This window comes from Alnus glutinosa, chromosome 7 (genome assembly GCF_958979055.1).
Source record: "Alnus glutinosa chromosome 7, dhAlnGlut1.1, whole genome shotgun sequence".
Lineage (NCBI taxonomy): Eukaryota > Viridiplantae > Streptophyta > Magnoliopsida > Fagales > Betulaceae > Alnus > Alnus glutinosa.
Window position 1 is genome coordinate 22,083,613 of NC_084892.1, and position 18,564 is coordinate 22,102,176.

Here is an 18,564-nt window from a genome sequence, read left to right on the forward strand (position 1 = left end):
AAGGAAAAAAGATGAGCTCAATTGGGTGGTTAACGGTAGGAGGTACTGACTAAGAACCGACTACGGGCCAAGAAGGAAAGAAAAAAAAAAAAAAAAAAAAAAAAAAAAAAAAAAAAAAAAAAAGATGATCCCAATTAGGCAGTTATCGGTAAGCGCTATGGACCTAGAATCGACTAGGGGCTAACTGCGCGCGAGCCAAGAAGAAAACAAAAATGATGAGACCAATTGGGCAATTATCGGGCTGGCGCACCAATCCCGACATGCCATGCGCGCGTGAAGTGGTCCGTTTGGACTGCTCTCTTTTTTTCTTTTCTTTTCTTTTTTCTTTTTTTCTTCAGAACCTATCGGATGGGTTCGGATCTAATGAATGCAGGAACACTCTAAGCTTGTGAGCTTGGCTGAAGGATATGATCTAGTGTGGGTGAGTACATCAAAAGGAAAGTAGAACCTCAGGGCTGTGATCCAGTGTGGCGCATACAGGTGAACTCACGGGCTGTGATCCAGTGTAACGGAGGTGTAGGTGGAATCGCATGTTGGGATCCAGTGCGACGCACAAAAGCTAGACAAGTCAGCCTTGGCACGTGGAAGACACGCGCAGTCAGTAGAGACAATGTGTGGAGGCGCGTGGTAGCTCCACAGGGTGAATGGTGGTGGTGGCCCGATTGATCAACAGTTTCCGATCCTGGATCCATGTTTTCTTCCTCAGACGGCCGGTGGAGGCGGCACATCAATCGGCTATCAGAAACTACATGTAGCGCTTGAGAACGCATTGAAGGTCGGACGACTGTGTTCTAGAGAGATATGGGACGATCGGTGTAAGTTATGTCTGATGGTGTGACTGTCGAGGTGGTTGGAGGACTATAGTGGCACGTGGCTGAACAAGCATAATCTTTGGGCAAGGCGTGGCGGCATATGACATGGATTATGTCTGTGATTTCAGCGGCGATGGACATGTCTGCTTCAGATCTATCGATTGGCGTTACTAGCAAGGTGATTGGAAGACTTTGGAGGTGCGGAATTTCAAAGGCAGAAACTCTTGATGATACATGGAGGCGTGACTGTACTGTTTAGGCCAAGGAAAGATGGCTTTGATACCATGTTGAGATTTGTGTATAAATCTAATACAGAATAAAAGCAGAATAGTTGTGGAAGCAAGAGAGAGAAAAGAGACAAAGAATTTAATTATGTAGTTCGGTCTATGACCTACGTCCACAAGGTAAAGCCCAAAAGGTTACCCTACAAAAAATTCAAGATTTTTGGACAATTTGAAACCGTCCAGAAATGGCAAAAAATCGTCTGAAACAAAGTCCAGACGATTTATTCTGGACGGTTTAAAACCATCCAGAAATATGGGTCGAAAATTTGGGTTATGGATGGTTTGGGCCAAACCGTCCAGAATTAATAATTTTTTTTTTTTATCCATGCGATTTCTTTCTCGATATATATATATATATACATATATATATCATTAATTATAAAATGATAAGGGTATTTTCATCCCGGAGGTCCACAAGATCGTGCTTCCTCATCCTCGCCATCGCCACCATCTACAAGCCACCCAGCCCCATTGCAGCCACGTCGGGCCCACCCACGGGAGTCCAGCTACCCCTCTCTCCCTGCCCCACCTGAACCGGAGATCGAGACCCAACCGACACCCACCACCCACAAACCCCCGACTCCATAGGCAACAGATTTTCCCCAAAGCTTCTAGTTTTCTCAACCCTCGCTACCAAACATGGTTACTTGCATCTCCAACACGTACGAAGCAGCTCACAACCAACAAGTTGAACGCAACAAAAAGGAATTTGAGGTCTTTCTTACCAATCTTTCGTGTCATCACTTTCTTGCCCTTGTTTTTTTAATTTTCTTTTGATGCCTTTAGAGTCGTGGGGAAACACATACAAAGAGCAATCGAGTTGGCGGCTTCAACCCAATCATCGGGGCGAAGGGAGCCCACGACGACGAAGCCGATGAAGAAGAAGCATTTCCCCCGTCAACTTCTAGGCGATGTTATCTACGTCGATTAGGTCTATGTTTGTTTTGATCTTGAAAACATTTGGGAGAGTGAATTTGGAGCGTCGATTGGGCGATGTTATCTACGGCTAGGATTGTTTTGAGGAGAGTGGCACAGATAGCAATCTGTGGCACTAAGAATCGACAGAGATCAAAAATATTCCTAGACGGTTTGATTAAAACCATCCAGACATGAAAATTTCAAGAGATCTAGGCCTTTTGTTTTAAAAAGAAGAAAACAAAAATAAAATAAAATTTTAGACTTTTTCATTGAAACCGTCTATAAATTTACAGACGTTTTAATTAAAACCGTCTGGAAATTTACATTTCCAGACGGTTTGACCAAACCGTTTGTAAATTTACAAACAGTTTAGTTAAAACCGTCGTAATTTATTTTTTTATGGACGGTTTTTAAAAAACCATTTGTAAAAATTTTTTATAGACGGTTTTTAAAACCATCTAGAAAAAAACCGTCAATAATTGGGGATTTTTTTGTAGTGTTACTTTGTTCTTAATAACTTGATTGTTTACAATATATAGGTCTCTATTTATAATTGAATAAATTGACCTATACAAGTAAACCTAAATCAGCTTATACAAGAATAATACAAGTATATTACACCAAATACATAAATTCACATTTTACTTGAAATTGAAATGAGTCATTTCATAGCTGGGTCGCTTAAAAGAATCTAAGGCCTATAAATTGTCATGTATTAAGCAGGTACGTACGTACTCACGAGCATTCAAGGACAACAAAATGTGAAGTTAAGAGACATGCCTTTCCTCGTTGAAGTAAATGTCAAATTTCACAAAAACCAAACACTGCTAATTACAAAAAGTTCGTATTCACAACCCTTTGCAATAGTCACTCTCTTGAATTATAACAAGCGTCTACTTGTTTACCTTTCTTTGAGACCCTTATGGAGAGTTCTTCTATTGACTTCCTTAACTAGAGCTCATCTCCAGTTAGACTTCAATGGTTGAACGGTTGAACAACAAAATACATGAAACACTTAAGAGAGATACATATTAACGTTTATGCCTAATAAACCTTCTCTTAACACAATGGAATTCTCTACTAGAATACTTAAAGAAACACTACCTAGAAACCCTTTTAAATAGGCTCTAGAAACTCTAATTCAAGTCAGAATGGATTTCTAGGCGGCGGTGTCCAAACATGTCATCGCGTACGGACATGTTGCCCTAATGTCCGGACATCTACATGAAAAACTTTTTTGTGTCCGCTGTCTTGTCTTCGGTGTCCGGACATCATACAGAACAGATACATTCTGGAACTTGCGTCTGCTAAGCTATCTAGACATGTGAGAGAATATAACCTTACTATGACTTGCGTCCGCTGGGATGTCAGACATGCTGAGAAAACAAACTTTTTGCCTGTTGTGTCTGGACACGGCTTCTGGCTGTCCGGACACTCCTCAAGAAAATCGAAATTTAATGAGCACTTAATTCTGTAGAATATTTTCAAAGATATTGCTCTTTCCTTTCTTGATTAATATTCTGTAATACTCTCATTGTTCAGCTCTTTCCTTTCTTGATTAATATTCTGCAATATTCTTCTTTTTCAAACTTTTCATTTCTTAATAAATATTCTTTCAATATTTTTCTGAAAATCATCTGAGTAAACGGAGTCCCAAGTTCTTCAATAGTTAATTAACCTTTTGTCATCAAAATGTAGCCAATCACCAAAAAACCAACATAGGAAATATCAATCAATAATATTATATTTAGAATATATTATGAATATATTTTAACATCTCCCCTCAAACTCAATATGAAAAATTCTGGAAGCTTGAGTTTGAAAATAGAAAACGGAGGCCGGGGATGAAGACTGACGGACGCTGCCGGAGGAGACAAGAGGCTGGCAAGCAGCAAGTGACAGCCGGTGGTGAAGACTGACGAACGCTGGCTTGGGCCTGAAACTGAAAAATGAATGATCCACTTTTTTTTCTCTCTCTTTTGTCTTCTTCTTCTTCTATTCTTTAATTTTTTTTTTTTTTTGGAGGGGGGAGGGGGCGGGGGCGGGGGGCCGACAACGGGCCAAAAACTGTGAAATAAAAGAAAAGAAAAGAAAAGAAAAATGAAAAATGAAAAATGAAGGAAGAAAGAAAGAAGATGATCCCAATTGGGTGGTTATCGGTAGACGTTGTGGGCCAAGAAAAAAAAAAAAAAAAGATGAGCCCAATTGAGTGGTTATCGGTAGGCGCTGTTGGCCTATAATCAACTAGGGGCCGACTGGGGGCCAAAAAGGAAAAAATATGAGCCCAATTGGGCGATTACCGGTAGGCACTGTGGGGTAAGAACCGATTAAGGGCCGACTGCGGGCCAATAAGAAAAAATAAATAATAAAATAATTTTTTTTTTAAAAAAAAAAAAAAGAGAGAGAAAAAAAAAAGATAAGCTCAATTAGGCGGTTATCGGTAGGCGCTATGGGCCTAGAACCAACTAAGGGCCGATTACGAGCCAAGAAAAAATAAAAAATAAAAATATGAGCCCAATTGGGCGGTTATCATGTCGGCGCACCAATCCCCACATCGCATGTTGCGCGCATGAAGTGGTTCGTTTGGACCGCTCTCTTTTTTTCTTTTCTTTTTTCTTTTTTCTAGAAGCCCCTTTAAATAGGTGGGGCGTGGCGGTGCATGACATGGATTATGTCTATGATTTTGGCGGCGATGGACACTTCTGCTTCAGATCTATCGATTGGCACTACTAGCAAGGCTATTGGACGACTTTGGAGGGGTGGAGTTTCAAAGGCAAAAACTCTTGATGGCGCATGGAGGCCTAATTATATTGTTTAGGCCAACGAAGATGGCTCTAATACAAAGATTTGTGTATAAATCTAAAATAGAATAAAAGTAGAATAGGTGCGGAAGCAAGAGAGAGAAAAGTGACAGAGAGTTTAATTACGTAGTTCGGTCTATAACTTACGTTCACTGAGTAAAGCTTAAAGGGTTACATTATGGTCAATAACTTGATTGTTTACAATACATAGGTCCCTATTTATAGTTGAATAAATTGACATATATACAAGTAAACATAAATCAGCTTATACAAGAATAATACAAGTACTATATTATTATTACACTAAATACGACATAAATTCTCATAAGATCCCCTTCATTTTACTTGAAATTGAAATGAGTCATTTCATGTCGGGTGGCTTAAAAGAATCTAAGGCTGATATATAAATTGTCATGTATTAAGCAGGTACGTGCGTACTCACGAGCATTCAAGGACAACAAAACGTGAAGTTAAGAGACATGCCATTCCTCGCATGAGTAAATGTCAGATTTTCGCAAAAACCAAACACCGCATTAATGTTAATTTACAAGCGACGCTAGCTGTCCTTTATTTTTTTTTGTTAGTACTTTGTGGGTTTGCAAAGAACAAAAAAATGTCCTCGGATTTGAAGCCTCTCCCGGTAGAAGACGAAGCAGAAACCTCGGTTTGAACAAAGCTCGATCATCTGAATTATATTACAGAATGTTTTTCTTTTTCCCTGGCTGGAAAATTAAAGAGGGTTGCATTAGTATGGTCCTATATTACATGCACAATCAACTTTGGTATGAGCGGTTTGTACTCTTCGATAACGGTCCGTCAACTCATTTTCAAAATATATGGATAATATTATCATAAAATTTGTCATTTTTTCAGCACCGGCCGTTGTATATATGATGAGTTAAAAGTGTACAATAACAAGGAACCAGCGAGTTATATATGTTGAAAGAGTACTTGGTCTCTAAAGACAAAGGACGATGACAAAGAAGACATTCCAAGGAGTAAAAAACATATGCAATGGAATCCTGGGTACCAAGTTGGCCTTATTATGTCCCCCTCGCTTTCTTTCACCATGTTCTATTTCTTGTTGTTTTGCTACATTTATATATAAAGCTTTCGTATTGGGAGGCAAATTTAATTTGGGCTATATCTTTTATGATGTAATTTATGGCTGGTATATATACATCTGTAGTGGGCTATGCATGTCGACTAAGAACATGTCTTGCTGCATGTTAGTATTTGAAAAGATCTTTGTGCATCAATAATATGATCTAATTAATTTTTTATTTTTATTTTTTGAAAAATATCTAATTAATTATTTAGCATCCGAAGATATTGGATAGAAAATAATTATGTCTTGATGGGAGGGGGGGGATCAGGATTTGAGAGTTACCTAGAAAATCTAGAGGATTTTATTCTGATTTGATAGGTTAAGCCATTCATTAATTATAGTCAAAGCTCGTGTTGGCTAGCAGGATTATCTTCGGTATATATAATTCTATAAAATGAAGAGTAACATTGCTCTACTTGTACGTACTGCCATTAGACGTGGCTTTTCCGCATCAACCAATTTATATAGGTGTTGTTTGGCAAGTATTGTGGAGTTGAATTTGGTTTTTTTTTTTTTTTGGAATAATAATAAGGAGCGATTAATGTGATATAAAAAGTGAAAAAAATTAAAATATTTCTATTTTTGAAAAAAGTGAAAATAAAGTAGAGAAATTGTATGTTACTTGCCAAACAAAGCCATATTTTCTTTTTGTAAAATTCTTCTCCCCATATTGAATAGACCACCCCCAACTAGCTAATAAGGGTAGTCATGGGAACCAGATCGGGTGCATAATAGATTTGGTTTGTTCTGAACCAAATCGAAAATGAGGGTGGTCACGATCGGGTCAGGATCCATTATAATTTTTTTAAAATCTTAGATTTTTAATTTATTTGAATTTAAGTAGTTTCATGCATCAAACAATATGAAAAATGCTATATATTAAAAATGTGATATGTTACTAATAAGAATTGAATATATTTTTATTCGGTTCTTGTACTTTATGTCGTACAAAAGCTTTGAGCAAAAAACTTTTTTTGATTTAGTAAAAAAGAAGCATCTCTTTAAAAGTGAAGAAAAAACCTTTTAAAATGTTTTTTTTTTTTTTTTTTTGCCACTATAACATGTCATATCTTTACTAGATTATATTTTTTACGTCGTTCGATGTAAAAAAAAATGACTTGAATTCATGTAATTTGAAAATCTAAAACTTCTTTGAAATCCAATCACAACCACCTCAATGTATCCGAGAATTGTCGCAACCACCTCCTTTCCAACCACCTCAATAATGGCAAAGGAGAGTGGGCCGGGGCCTTTGTTTGTGAAAAAAGAAAAAAGATTATTAGGTTGACATGACAATGTTACATCGTCGCATTGCCATGTCACCGTCATTATTTAGCGCTAGCATTTTTTATTTTTTTTTAAATAAAATCACAAAATTATGTCTTCTGCTTCTATTTGTATGCCACTGGTACTTAAAAAATGTCGTTCACTTTAGAGAAGAGCCAAATACGGTCCTATGTATGCTTCTTAATTAATTCAAATGCTAGGGTTGAAGTACTTCCTGATCGACACCTTTGTTGGAAGGAGACTCACCAACAACTATTTTGGCCATTAATAATGCCAACAGTTCTTCTGAGCAGAATTTCTCTCCTATTATTTGGAAGCATTCTCGATCAGTTCTTTCTTCTTCTTCTTTTCTCTTGATCTCTTCTAATAGGATTAACGGTAAGAAAGATCCCTGTTTAGTTTAATTTCCCTTTGTTCTGCTTGTATTTGTTCATAATAATAATAATAAAATTTAAATTTAAAAAAAAAAAAACACTTCTCAGATGGACAGCATCATAATTTATGTTTATGTACTCCCGAATGATGTGAAATATGGGGACAAACACTCAATTATGGGTAACTAGATAGAGAGCTTGTTTTTGGTTAAAAAGTCATCCAATTGGAAAAGTTCCCTCACATAATTGTGGCATTGATGGAGCCACGAAACCAAAGCCGCCGTCCATCATGCCGCCTAATTTAATTAGGGAAATATAATCCATTAAAGCATCTAATTAATTTGATATCCTTAATCTCTCGTCAAGTGTATATAGATGCATGCCTATCTATCTATTTAATCCACCAAATTCAAAGAGTACAACTTTCTGATCAGTTATTAATTAATAATCAGATGGTTCAAGGCAGGCTGCATATGCACCAAATCAGCTTACTTGTTCAATTTTATTAATAGGGTATAATATAATTAATCCACCAACTTCTAGGTCCATTAGGCTTAATCGGCACTATTTTTTTCTTTTTTTTTATGAATATAATTGGCATTATTATAGAGAATATGAACTAAAATGCACCATATATTATCCCAAACTAAAATGCATGGCATTTGTAGCTTGTCTGATCGGCTTGTCCTTGAAGAATGTATGGCTCCAAAAGGTTACCAACGTGGAACAAATGGGTCGCTTTCCCTTCTCTTTCATTCAACCTGCCTAATGTAATTAAGAAGGAACTTTACTAATTCTTGAAGAAATTTGGGTAGGTGGTTAAGATAAATCATTTATGATTCCCACCTCATCAGATAAGTGGTTAGAGATTGGAGCCCAATTTTTATTTGATCAAATAGGTTTCATAGGTGATATCTCACAATCATCTGGCCGATTAATTCTCTCATTCGGACTAATAATTTGAGAGAATCTTAATCCGAATTTATATCATTTTTGTAATCTTCTTTTAAAGTTTTAATTAAAACTCTCAATTTAATGTATCTAACTTTAAAAAATTTACAATCTCACCCCTCCTCCATTAAGATTTTCTGTTAAATAATAACAGATAGGTGAAAAATTTCCAAACTACCCTAGTTTAAAAAAAAAAAATTAATGTAATTTAAGGGTAATTTTATAATTTCATAAACTTTACATGGGTATATTAGTCATTCTACCCTTCGACCGTCTGATTTAACCTAAATCCTAACGGGAGACGTGAGATTATAAAAAATTGAAAGTTTGATACACTAAATTGAGAGTTTTTGAACTTTGAAGAAGAGATTGCAAAAGTGATGAAAGTTCAAAGAAAGTTAAGCGAAGTTTCTCCTATGATTAATTATGGTATCCAAATTATCCATTTCTATTGTATTTGTCCCTTTCTATGTAAGAGTGAACCATCTATATATATATAAAGTATGCACAGGGCTAGAAACTTACAACCATTTTAATCGATAATACCGGAAGTTGATTGATTCCCTAGGTTTCTCCATCTTCATGGAGGAAAAGCCTGGTAATTCAGACATTCAACTTCCTCCTGGATTTAGATTCCAACCCTCTGATGAGGAGCTCATCGAACACTACTTGAGAAACAAAGTGACTTCAAAGCCGCTGCCGGCTTCTATCATTGCCGAAATAGACCTCTACAAGTTTAACCCATGGGAGCTTCCGAGTCTGTATATATATATATACACAAACAATTCTTTTATGGTTTCTTCTTTTCTTGATTAATATATATATATAAGGAAATCTTTTCTTTTTAACAGAGAAGGCTTTGTTTGGAGAGGATGAATGGTATTTCTTTACGCCAAGGGAAAGGAAGTATCCGAACGGGGTGAGGCCAAACAGAGCGGCAGGTTCAGGTTATTGGAAGGCCACAGGGACAGATAGACCCATACTCACTCGATGTGGGACGAGGAGTGTTGGAGTCAAGAAAGCCCTTGTTTTCTACAAAGGTCGCCCTCCCAAAGGAGTTAAGACGGACTGGATCATGCACGAGTATAGATTGCACGATACCATGAATATTTGGAGTACAAAACGAAAAGGGTCTATGAGAGTAAGTTGATTCATTCACTGTCTCTTATATATTGAATATTGAATATTGATGATCTTCTCAATTGATCAATGATAATGATAAGAAGGAAACGTTGCTCCCATCTCCATTTCAAATAAAATTGATAGTATTTATCAATTTCATCGTCAGAAATTAAAATTGGTCATGTACAACCTTTCGTACACCAACTTTTAATCCTGACCATGAATTAATGAATACTATCTATTTCATTTGAAACGAAGAGGATCTCATTCCGGCTCTGAATAATTGGGTGGGTAGAATATCCGATTGCTGCCTACCGACTACTACCTACTAACTTTCGGTGGTCAGTAGTCAGAATAAAAAACTGTTTCGACATCAGCTCGGTTCGGTAAGCGGTAGAATTTTTATTTCGTCAGTTAACCAAACCAACTTAACCAGCTTTGACCGAATCGACTTAAACATATTGGACCTTCAATTTTTTGCATCACTTGTTTATCCCAAAAACACTTCCAATAAACACTTGTTTAGCCAAAAAAAAAAAAAAAAACTCATTTCGGCCCATAAAAATAGGTTTTGCCCAATATAAAAAGCCCACGACTAACCGGCTTAATCGACTGACATTTAACCGACTTAACCGACCGACATTTAACCAATTTAACCGAAATAGTCGGAATTTATTCTTGTCGGTATGAAGTTAGTTAGTTTACTGAACTTTTTCAATTCGTTAGGCGAAAATACTCCGACGGTCACCAATTTAACTAATACCAAGCCCTAACTGAATATGGATAAACATTTTGTATTTGTTACAGTTGGACGATTGGGTGCTATGTCGGGTTCGACAGAAGAGCGGCGTTATGAGGAACACTAGGGAAGATCGAAGTGGTTCTCGTTATGAACCAGGTGTGCATGAGCCATGGTCCATGAATATGAACCCTAACCTCTTTACGGCCGTCAGAAACTATTTATACAACGATTGTCCAATGCTGCCATATATCTTTGCCTCTGTTCGGGGTACTCCCTGCATCGATGCAACCTCAAGCAGCATAAGCTTCCAAAGTAGCAACAGTGGAAAATCTTGTCCTTCGGTCTTTGAAGACAACACAATGATGAAAAGAAAACTGGATGAAGGAAATCAGCGGGAGATTTTCGTTCCACCAAGCAAGAAGGTAAGCAGAAGGGATAACGCAAAGGAGAAAGTCCAAATATCTGCAAGGGGAAAAAACCAGCCTCAAGATAACAACTTCGATGCTGATCAATGGAATTCCCTTGTCCAATACCAAGAGTTTGATCACTTGGTATTTACAAAAAGTGACTAAGAATATATGTAAATCACTTCAACTTCAAGGGTTCTTTCGTCTATTGTGTAAAGATATGGTAGCCTTTGAATATTTTTTTTGGTTGTTCCTTCCATTATATATGGATTTTATTACATGTATATTAGAAAGGTATTTGCTAGGTGTGAGACACATCTTGACTTGCTTCTTTGGTATTTGTGATGCATGTTAATATATATATATATATATATATATATATATATATATATATATATATATATATATATATATATATATATATATAGAATAACTTCTTTCTGGACTTTGCACACATCAAGTCCTATGTGAAAAGTGTGTTCTGAAAGCTTTTAATTTATTGAATTTATTTCTTTTCTTTTCTTGAAAATATAGTTTCAACTGAGTTGGCATATATAAAGAGAAAGTTTGAGAAATGAATTTGGGTTTTTAAGTAGTGGTGGTCGAGAAATGAAAATGATTGGTCAGCTAACTATGTAATTGCATAGGGGGCCAACTGGCCAAGTGGCAAGTTCTATGCTTTTTGGAATCCAAATTTGAAAAAGACTTCAATCCAGATTCTATTTCTCTTCTTTTCCTCTCTAACTTCATTTTTTTTTTTTTTACTCTGTTTGGCTGTCGTTGAATCAGATTGTCAGTTTCAATTTGCTTGAGCTGGTGAACTAAGATGGAGGAATCCTTAATTAGGACCACCGGGCGACGATCCAGTTAAAAAACCCCAAATTGCAGAGAAACAGACCCAGGCAGGTTCATTAGAAACGGCGGTGGCTTTTGATGGTCTTAAATGGGTAATAGGAATTTTGTCGATGAATTGAAGATAATAGCGAAAAGTGTTGTGTTTCCGCGTTTATCGTGTTTGCTGTTACCCGCTGATGTTTCTGAGAGCACAAAGAACTTAATTTTTGCAAAATCCCTATAAAAATTATTCTCGTTAAATTTGGAACTCCAAAGATATCCATGGCTGTACAGCGGTTTATATCCTATGCTAATTTGTATACGCTTAAATTCAAAGGCATTCTTTGACTTTTTTTACTCTTACAAACTCAAAACTGTATTTCTTAAAAAACTCTTTCACAAAAAGCTCTATTTCAAACCGCAATCCAAAACAAGCTCTAAAGGGTAATGATGAATGGCCGAGCCTGGCTTTATTCAGCTATTACAACATAACAGTAACAAACCCGAACTGGCCCAATCCAGCAACCCGCATGTTTCCAGCCTAATTCCGCTCTAGAACAGGTATCAGCTAGTGGTGGGACTTATTCCCGGGCTAGGCTGGGCTTTCGACTGTTGCCTAGCCCAAGCCTTGCCCTAATGAGGACAGGCTGTCTGGGCCACGATGATTTTGATGATAACCAAAAGAGAAATGCCGGTGTCCATTGCAACAAAGAAACCAAAGCTTGGCCGTGAAAATTATCCAGATTCAGTGTGGAAATATCATCATCTTGTATAAGGATATGATCCCATCTTCGGCCAAAATCAAAAAGCTATAAAATGACTGCAACCAAGTTAAATATTATTAAAAGAGACATGATCAATGTAATCATAGTTGTTTATCAAAGACACATATACTCCAAAGTGTGAGCAAAGGTTCACAAAACATAAGAGAAGCCAAGGATTCATAATACATGAGAGAAAGCAAGGATTCGTAACAAACAATCAAAATAATAAATGAAGCACAAGATCAACTCCCTTCATATGCAAGAGAATACCAGAAAAACCACAACAAGCGGATAGGTCAAATGGCCCTTAAGTTCATCTCACTTCTTCAGGACACTGCAAATGAAACACACTTCATCAAAATGACTTCATGATGGTAAAAGGCAAGAAATAAGAGGAAATACCAGCTCGCCCATCACAAAAGTTACAATCCATGCTAGTTCAAAAGGGGAAAGAATCATAAGAGGGGAAACTTCAGAGCAACAATGAGAAGTGAGAGATCAGCAGGTGTAACTCTGATTTTAAAAAGGACCAGGCAAATCAACTAGGCCCTGAGTTACACAGACATCTTCCCACCAAGATTATCATTCACTTCGTGCAAATAACACCAGAGGCCACACAGATGATTCCAAAGTCCATCTTCCATAGAGACCCAAAGTCTATTTTTCCTTGTAAAAAACTATAAATGTGCTAACAATTGAAGTAGGTTGTTGATGGACCCCAATATCTAACTCATTTCTAACAACTCATACCATTAATGCATAATATTAGTGGCCAAGATGATAAAGGCCCAAGGTTACGAACATCGGGATACTCAAGTATAGATAGAATAATAATCAAGTTTAAAACTAAAGCATTTAAAAATTCAATTCAAATAGGTAAAATCAATGTTTTGTAATTTCTATACTTGTTTTTTTTTCTTTGGTAAGTTAACACACACACACCCGGTGGGACAATTTATATACTTGTACAACTTGATCACATAGAAATAATATCTTAAGCATTGTGGTGATATCAAATTCTCTTTTCAACCATAGTCTACCTAGTACAATTTATTTCATGGTTAATGGTGCTAAGACTAACTTCTCAGCAATTCATTCATCACAAAATACTGGGCTCTTGGTAACACTTTTTAGAACAGTACCCTCTAAATTTTTTTTACCAAACAAGCCTACTATTTCTTTTTGTTATGGCAATTATTATATAGCTCTAGTCTCAACATATACATGCACTCCTTTCAATGGAAATGTTCTATGACCACCATGATTGCAATAATGAATCCCCCCCTAATAGCCATCTTAATGAGATTTGCACTTCAATGTCATAAGAAGGCTCAATCATACAACACTTTGCATGAACCTCCACAATCTCTTATCCTTATGAATGACTGAAACTAAGTTGACTGCCATATCAAAGATTAGGGTACCATAATCTTAAAAAGGTTATTTTGGTAATTCCAATAGGTAAAATAAGGCCTCCACTATGCATGACAATACTGATAGAAAGCAAATTCAAATGTACGTAACTGAGAAACTAAGCAAAACCAAATAAGAAAGCTTCAACAACAAATCTGATTATTCCACAAACTGTAAAAAATTGCCTACAGTCATCTCAATCCTTGATTTTTCATCCAGCCTAAGCTATAATTTGCATATTTTTTTATAATCTTTTAACATATGAATACAATTAAATGGATCCACCCAATTTCCTGGATTTCTTGACAGCTGGAATCAGAAGATTTTGAAGAGCTCACCCAAGTAGAATGAGACAACAACAAATATAGCAAGAATGAAGATAAATGAACAATAAGAAAGGTGTTGCATGTTTTAAACTACTAACAGAAAAGATAGGAACTTACTTGTATAGATAGGCAGCAATTCCAAGAATTATACACAACAAAATAATATCAATACAGAAATTTCGACTAGACCTCAGCTGGAAGAAAATAAAACTCGTATTAGTTCCAGCCAAAAATCTAGAACTGGGCAAAGTAAACAGATGCATATCCAAACTTAAAGGAGTTGCTGCTCAATTACCTGATTCACTGTGTGTTTAAGTCTAACATTAGTATTCTTAAGGTCAGCTGCTGCCTTGTCGACCTATAAAAAAGTGAATGGAACAACTGAGTGATATATAACTTAAATTCCATCTATGTAGCTTTGAAATTACAAACAGAGATTGATGTTTCTCACCTTAGTGTCAATCTCATCCATCAAAGGAACTTGCCTATCTATTTCCTGCACTCATTAGATGATTTGATTAATTTAACGTGTGTTAACATTGCATAAGAGCACATACAAATATACAAGACAGCTAACCTCATTCATATCATGAGCCATGTTTTTCAGTGTATCCAAACCTTCTGCTATCACATCCAATCCTTGATCCTGTAGGAATGTGAAAATAGGTAAACTGCAGATACTACAGCTGAAGAAACATACAAGCAAAAATATTAAGTACATATAAACAATTTACAAGTCCCAAAAAAGAGACTTGCCTGCTTCATTCTGCGCATTTCATACTCCTGCCTGAATTGACTCGACTCCTCAGTTTGTTGAAAATATTCATCATCAAACCGCCCATCTACATTTAACATGAAACACAAGCAAACCACAATAGTCAATTTAAAGTCTCCTTCACATAAATTAAAGAGAAATGGCAAACTAGAAATGGATCCGTAAAACTTTACATCTGAATAAAGTAAATGAATCACCTGAATCAAATTTGATCTCAGCACGAGAAGCCGAGGTGGTCCAACCTCCAGTTTGTTTGGGTGCAGGCGCAGTCCCATCAGGTATAGCTTGAATCCTATCCGGCAATGCAAGCACCAAATCGTTCCGGGCAGCAAGCTCTTCGCCCGAAAGCCCTTTCACCTGTAGATAGATTTGTATCAATTGCGCAACAACCACGCTAAAGAAGCAATCGTACTTTTAGTTCTACATGGTATAACAAAGACAGGAAGATGAAAATTCAACTACAGTTGCTTCCCTGAGACAATTTCAACACCAATACATTACTTGAAACCACAATCCATTACCAAAAAAAAAAACCCGATATTGAGATCGGTTAAAACAAGGCAATAGTCAAAAGGAATTACTGAATAACTTAGTAGAATTGATATGACCGCTATAGATGGTCTGATACATGTATCATGATGGTTAATCACAATACGTGTATTATGATGGTTAATCACAATCAATACATGTATTATGATGGTTAATCACAATCATAATACATGTCTAGATGGAAGAAGATTCTCTTTGAAAAGTACATTCCTTAGGATTTAGATTGAATTCAATTAAGTACTTTTGAAACCGGGCAATGACTAACAAAGACAGACTTTGGATCCCAAAATAGAAACAAGATCGAGTGAGAATGTAACACAGTAAGCTTTATATACATGAATTAAAGAAACCTTCAACAATTGGTTCCAACTTACAAAGCTGAAAATCAAACTTCTCTAAACAAAAATATCAATGAAATTACGAAGAAATGAAAATGGAAACCTTTTTTATAGCCAATCTCTGCAACTTGGGGACCTCCTCTAGCAATCTCGCCTTGGTTCGACGAATCTCCGCATTCATCGCAACCGCCGATGCCTTATTCTTCTCCTTCGAAGCAGACTCCGCTTTCTGCAGATCAGATTACTCTCAATTTGATTCGAAAACTGAATAATTTTTTTTATATAAGTATTCGAGAACTGAATAATAAAACCCTAATTCTTCCTATTGCACCAAAAAGAAGAACCAGAAATCTCTACTCAGCTAAGACTAGCTCAACTGGTTAGCAAAGTTGATGCGAGTCTTCTACCGAACGGGCGTGAAAAGAGGAAAATCTAAGAGATGGAAGGAACCTGAATAGCAGCCTCGATGTCGGCATCAACGACAGCGTAGAGGCGAGCGAAGGCATCGTCGCCGGAGAAATTGAGATCCTTCTGCCTTTCAACGTCGTATTTGTCGTACTTCTTGCAGATCGAGTCTACTCTTGTCAAAATGTCGATCACGCTCATCTTCTGCTCTCTCTGATTTTCTTTTCACCTTTAAATTTCGATCAGAGTTTGTGAAAAGCACTTAGAAAGGGGGATGGATGAAACCGAATTGCAGGCAGAGAATGATGATTTCGTTTGATTTCTTGGCGACGATGTCAGATGTGAGGGGAACCAACACAGTAAGCAGTTTCAAAAGGAAGAAGAAGAAAAGAAAAAAAAAAATTAGACCTTCGAACTACAACCTGTATTGCATTTTCTTTTCTTTTCTTTTCTTTTTTATTTTTTAATACTTTTTTTTTCCCCTGAGAGTGAAGACGACTTCTAAAACCGAGCTGTTGATGAACTGTTCCAGTTCGGATCGTCTAACTCGGCCGAACTCAGTTCGTTTACCAAACAAGTCGAGGTTCAGTGACTGTTGCCCGAATATTATTATTATTTTTTATTTTTTAAGCATAGCTTAATTAAAAATAGAAAATTACACAGGTGAGATATTTATAATATTTTTGAAAGTATTTTATTAAAAAAAAAAATTAGGCTTTCCCTCCTGTAGTTAGAAAAACTGGAAATTTCATTTAAATAAACGGCTAAGATTAAAATTGTCAGTTTTATAAGTGCCTGAATGCTTGTAAAATGAAATGACTAATTGCACTGTATCATCCAAAGATACAAGATTTAGGTTGCCTTACATTTCGTTGACCAAAGTGACCCGTGCAACCATTCATAGATTGCGGTCACGACCTACGATATCACTAGTAGCGTGAGCCATTCAAGGTTGGACCCATTCAAGCTACTAAAGTTGGCTTGCTATGTACCTAACTGGGGCACTAGTGTTCTACCAAAGGTTCCTCGAACACAAACCTCATCATAAAAAGGTTAAGGGTAAGAATAGAGCATATGGAGCTGGACTATGATTTACTTACAATTACATCGTGTATTATATTTATATTGGATCTACATGATTTATATTATTGTCATTCCAACAATAAACTTATTGCATAGTGCAGCTTGTGATTTATCAAATCTATTATAACCAACAGAGTTAATTGCTTGATAAGCCGGTTTTATTGTGTATTTTACTTATTAAGTCGTTGATTTACGCTTATATTTGCTTTCAGTTGTAAAACATTTTTTTGTTTTACAATTGGTCGGCCATTAGATGACGAATCCTTTATTTTCGAAGGCTTTGGTGGGTATGGCCAGGATGGTGTTTGATGAGTTAAAGTCTGATTTTTGTGGTAGTATCTGTAGAATGAGCATATGTTACGTGAATGATTTCTCGAACACGTAACGGGATAATTTGTTAAGCTTTGAGGGTACTTAAACCCTTTAGATTCTTTAAAGGAAACCTAAACATTTTCAAACACAAGGCTTGAGGATCAATTTTCTTCATTCTTTTCATTCACGTTGCTTCACTTTAAATAAGCTAAAACTGCCTAAAAGATGATGCAGGATTAAACCACAAGTTGGTTAATTCCTACTATAACTCTATAGTGATGATAATCATCTACGCATCAAATAACACTAGACTCTTAAATAAACAATAAAACATAAGGAGAATAACCACGGAGATATCCTCGACGTGAACCGTTCAACTAAACAACCTATTACATCTCAAATACTCTTATGCTAACAACTAAAAGATAATGCATAAATATTAAAAGACTATTCACAACAAGGTAACATAATCTGATAAGAACTCAACTAATTAGCAACGTAGAAGACTCCAAACCCTCATGTGCATGTTGACAACTCATGCTCACCCAATTCATAACATCATATGGGACCCCTTGATAAGTTCATATGGTTTTTGTTCATGATGTACGATATTCAATGCCACACTGCCATGAGAGAATGGTTATCTATAGGCTCGTTTTGATGAACACCATGAGGATACACATTTATGGATGAAGTTATTTTTGTATAGGATGATTCATTATTATTAGACTTGTGGTGTAGTATTATCTATATGTGTTACTTAGGGACTTGGTGACTCTTAAGATTTAGATCTGTAATTTTCTTAATATTTGACTTGATGATTTGTCTTAGACCAAAACAATTGATGATATCTTATGGTAAGTTATGTTATGATATCTTAGTAATTGCTTTGGTTATTACTTATTGAGATGTAAAAATGGCTATGTTGAAATACAAGAGTCAAAGACTTTCGCTATATG

General features: G+C 36.3%; 2 protein-coding genes across 2 annotated transcripts; one reads left to right on the forward strand and one right to left on the reverse strand.

Moving 5' to 3' along the window:
• Positions 1-9,050: 9,050 nt before the first annotated feature.
• On the forward strand, positions 9,051-11,155 carry LOC133873130 (NAC transcription factor 29-like). The gene is made up of 3 exons (XM_062310855.1): positions 9,051-9,292; positions 9,387-9,676; positions 10,465-11,155. The coding sequence occupies exons 1-3, from the start codon at positions 9,118-9,120 to the stop codon at positions 10,969-10,971; spliced, it is 972 nt and encodes a 323-aa protein (XP_062166839.1). The 5' UTR covers positions 9,051-9,117; the 3' UTR covers positions 10,972-11,155.
• Positions 11,156-12,493: 1,338 nt separating this feature from the next.
• Positions 12,494-16,638, reverse strand: LOC133873551 (syntaxin-71-like). Its single transcript, XM_062311272.1, has 9 exons — positions 16,256-16,638; positions 15,909-16,034; positions 15,116-15,275; positions 14,900-14,985; positions 14,721-14,789; positions 14,595-14,639; positions 14,439-14,501; positions 14,261-14,337; positions 12,494-12,738 (listed from the first exon to the last, which is right to left on the reverse strand). Exons 1-9 carry the CDS (start codon positions 16,409-16,411, stop codon positions 12,723-12,725), a joined length of 798 nt encoding a protein of 265 aa, XP_062167256.1. The 5' UTR covers positions 16,412-16,638; the 3' UTR covers positions 12,494-12,722.
• Between the last annotated feature and the right edge of the window lie 1,926 nt (positions 16,639-18,564).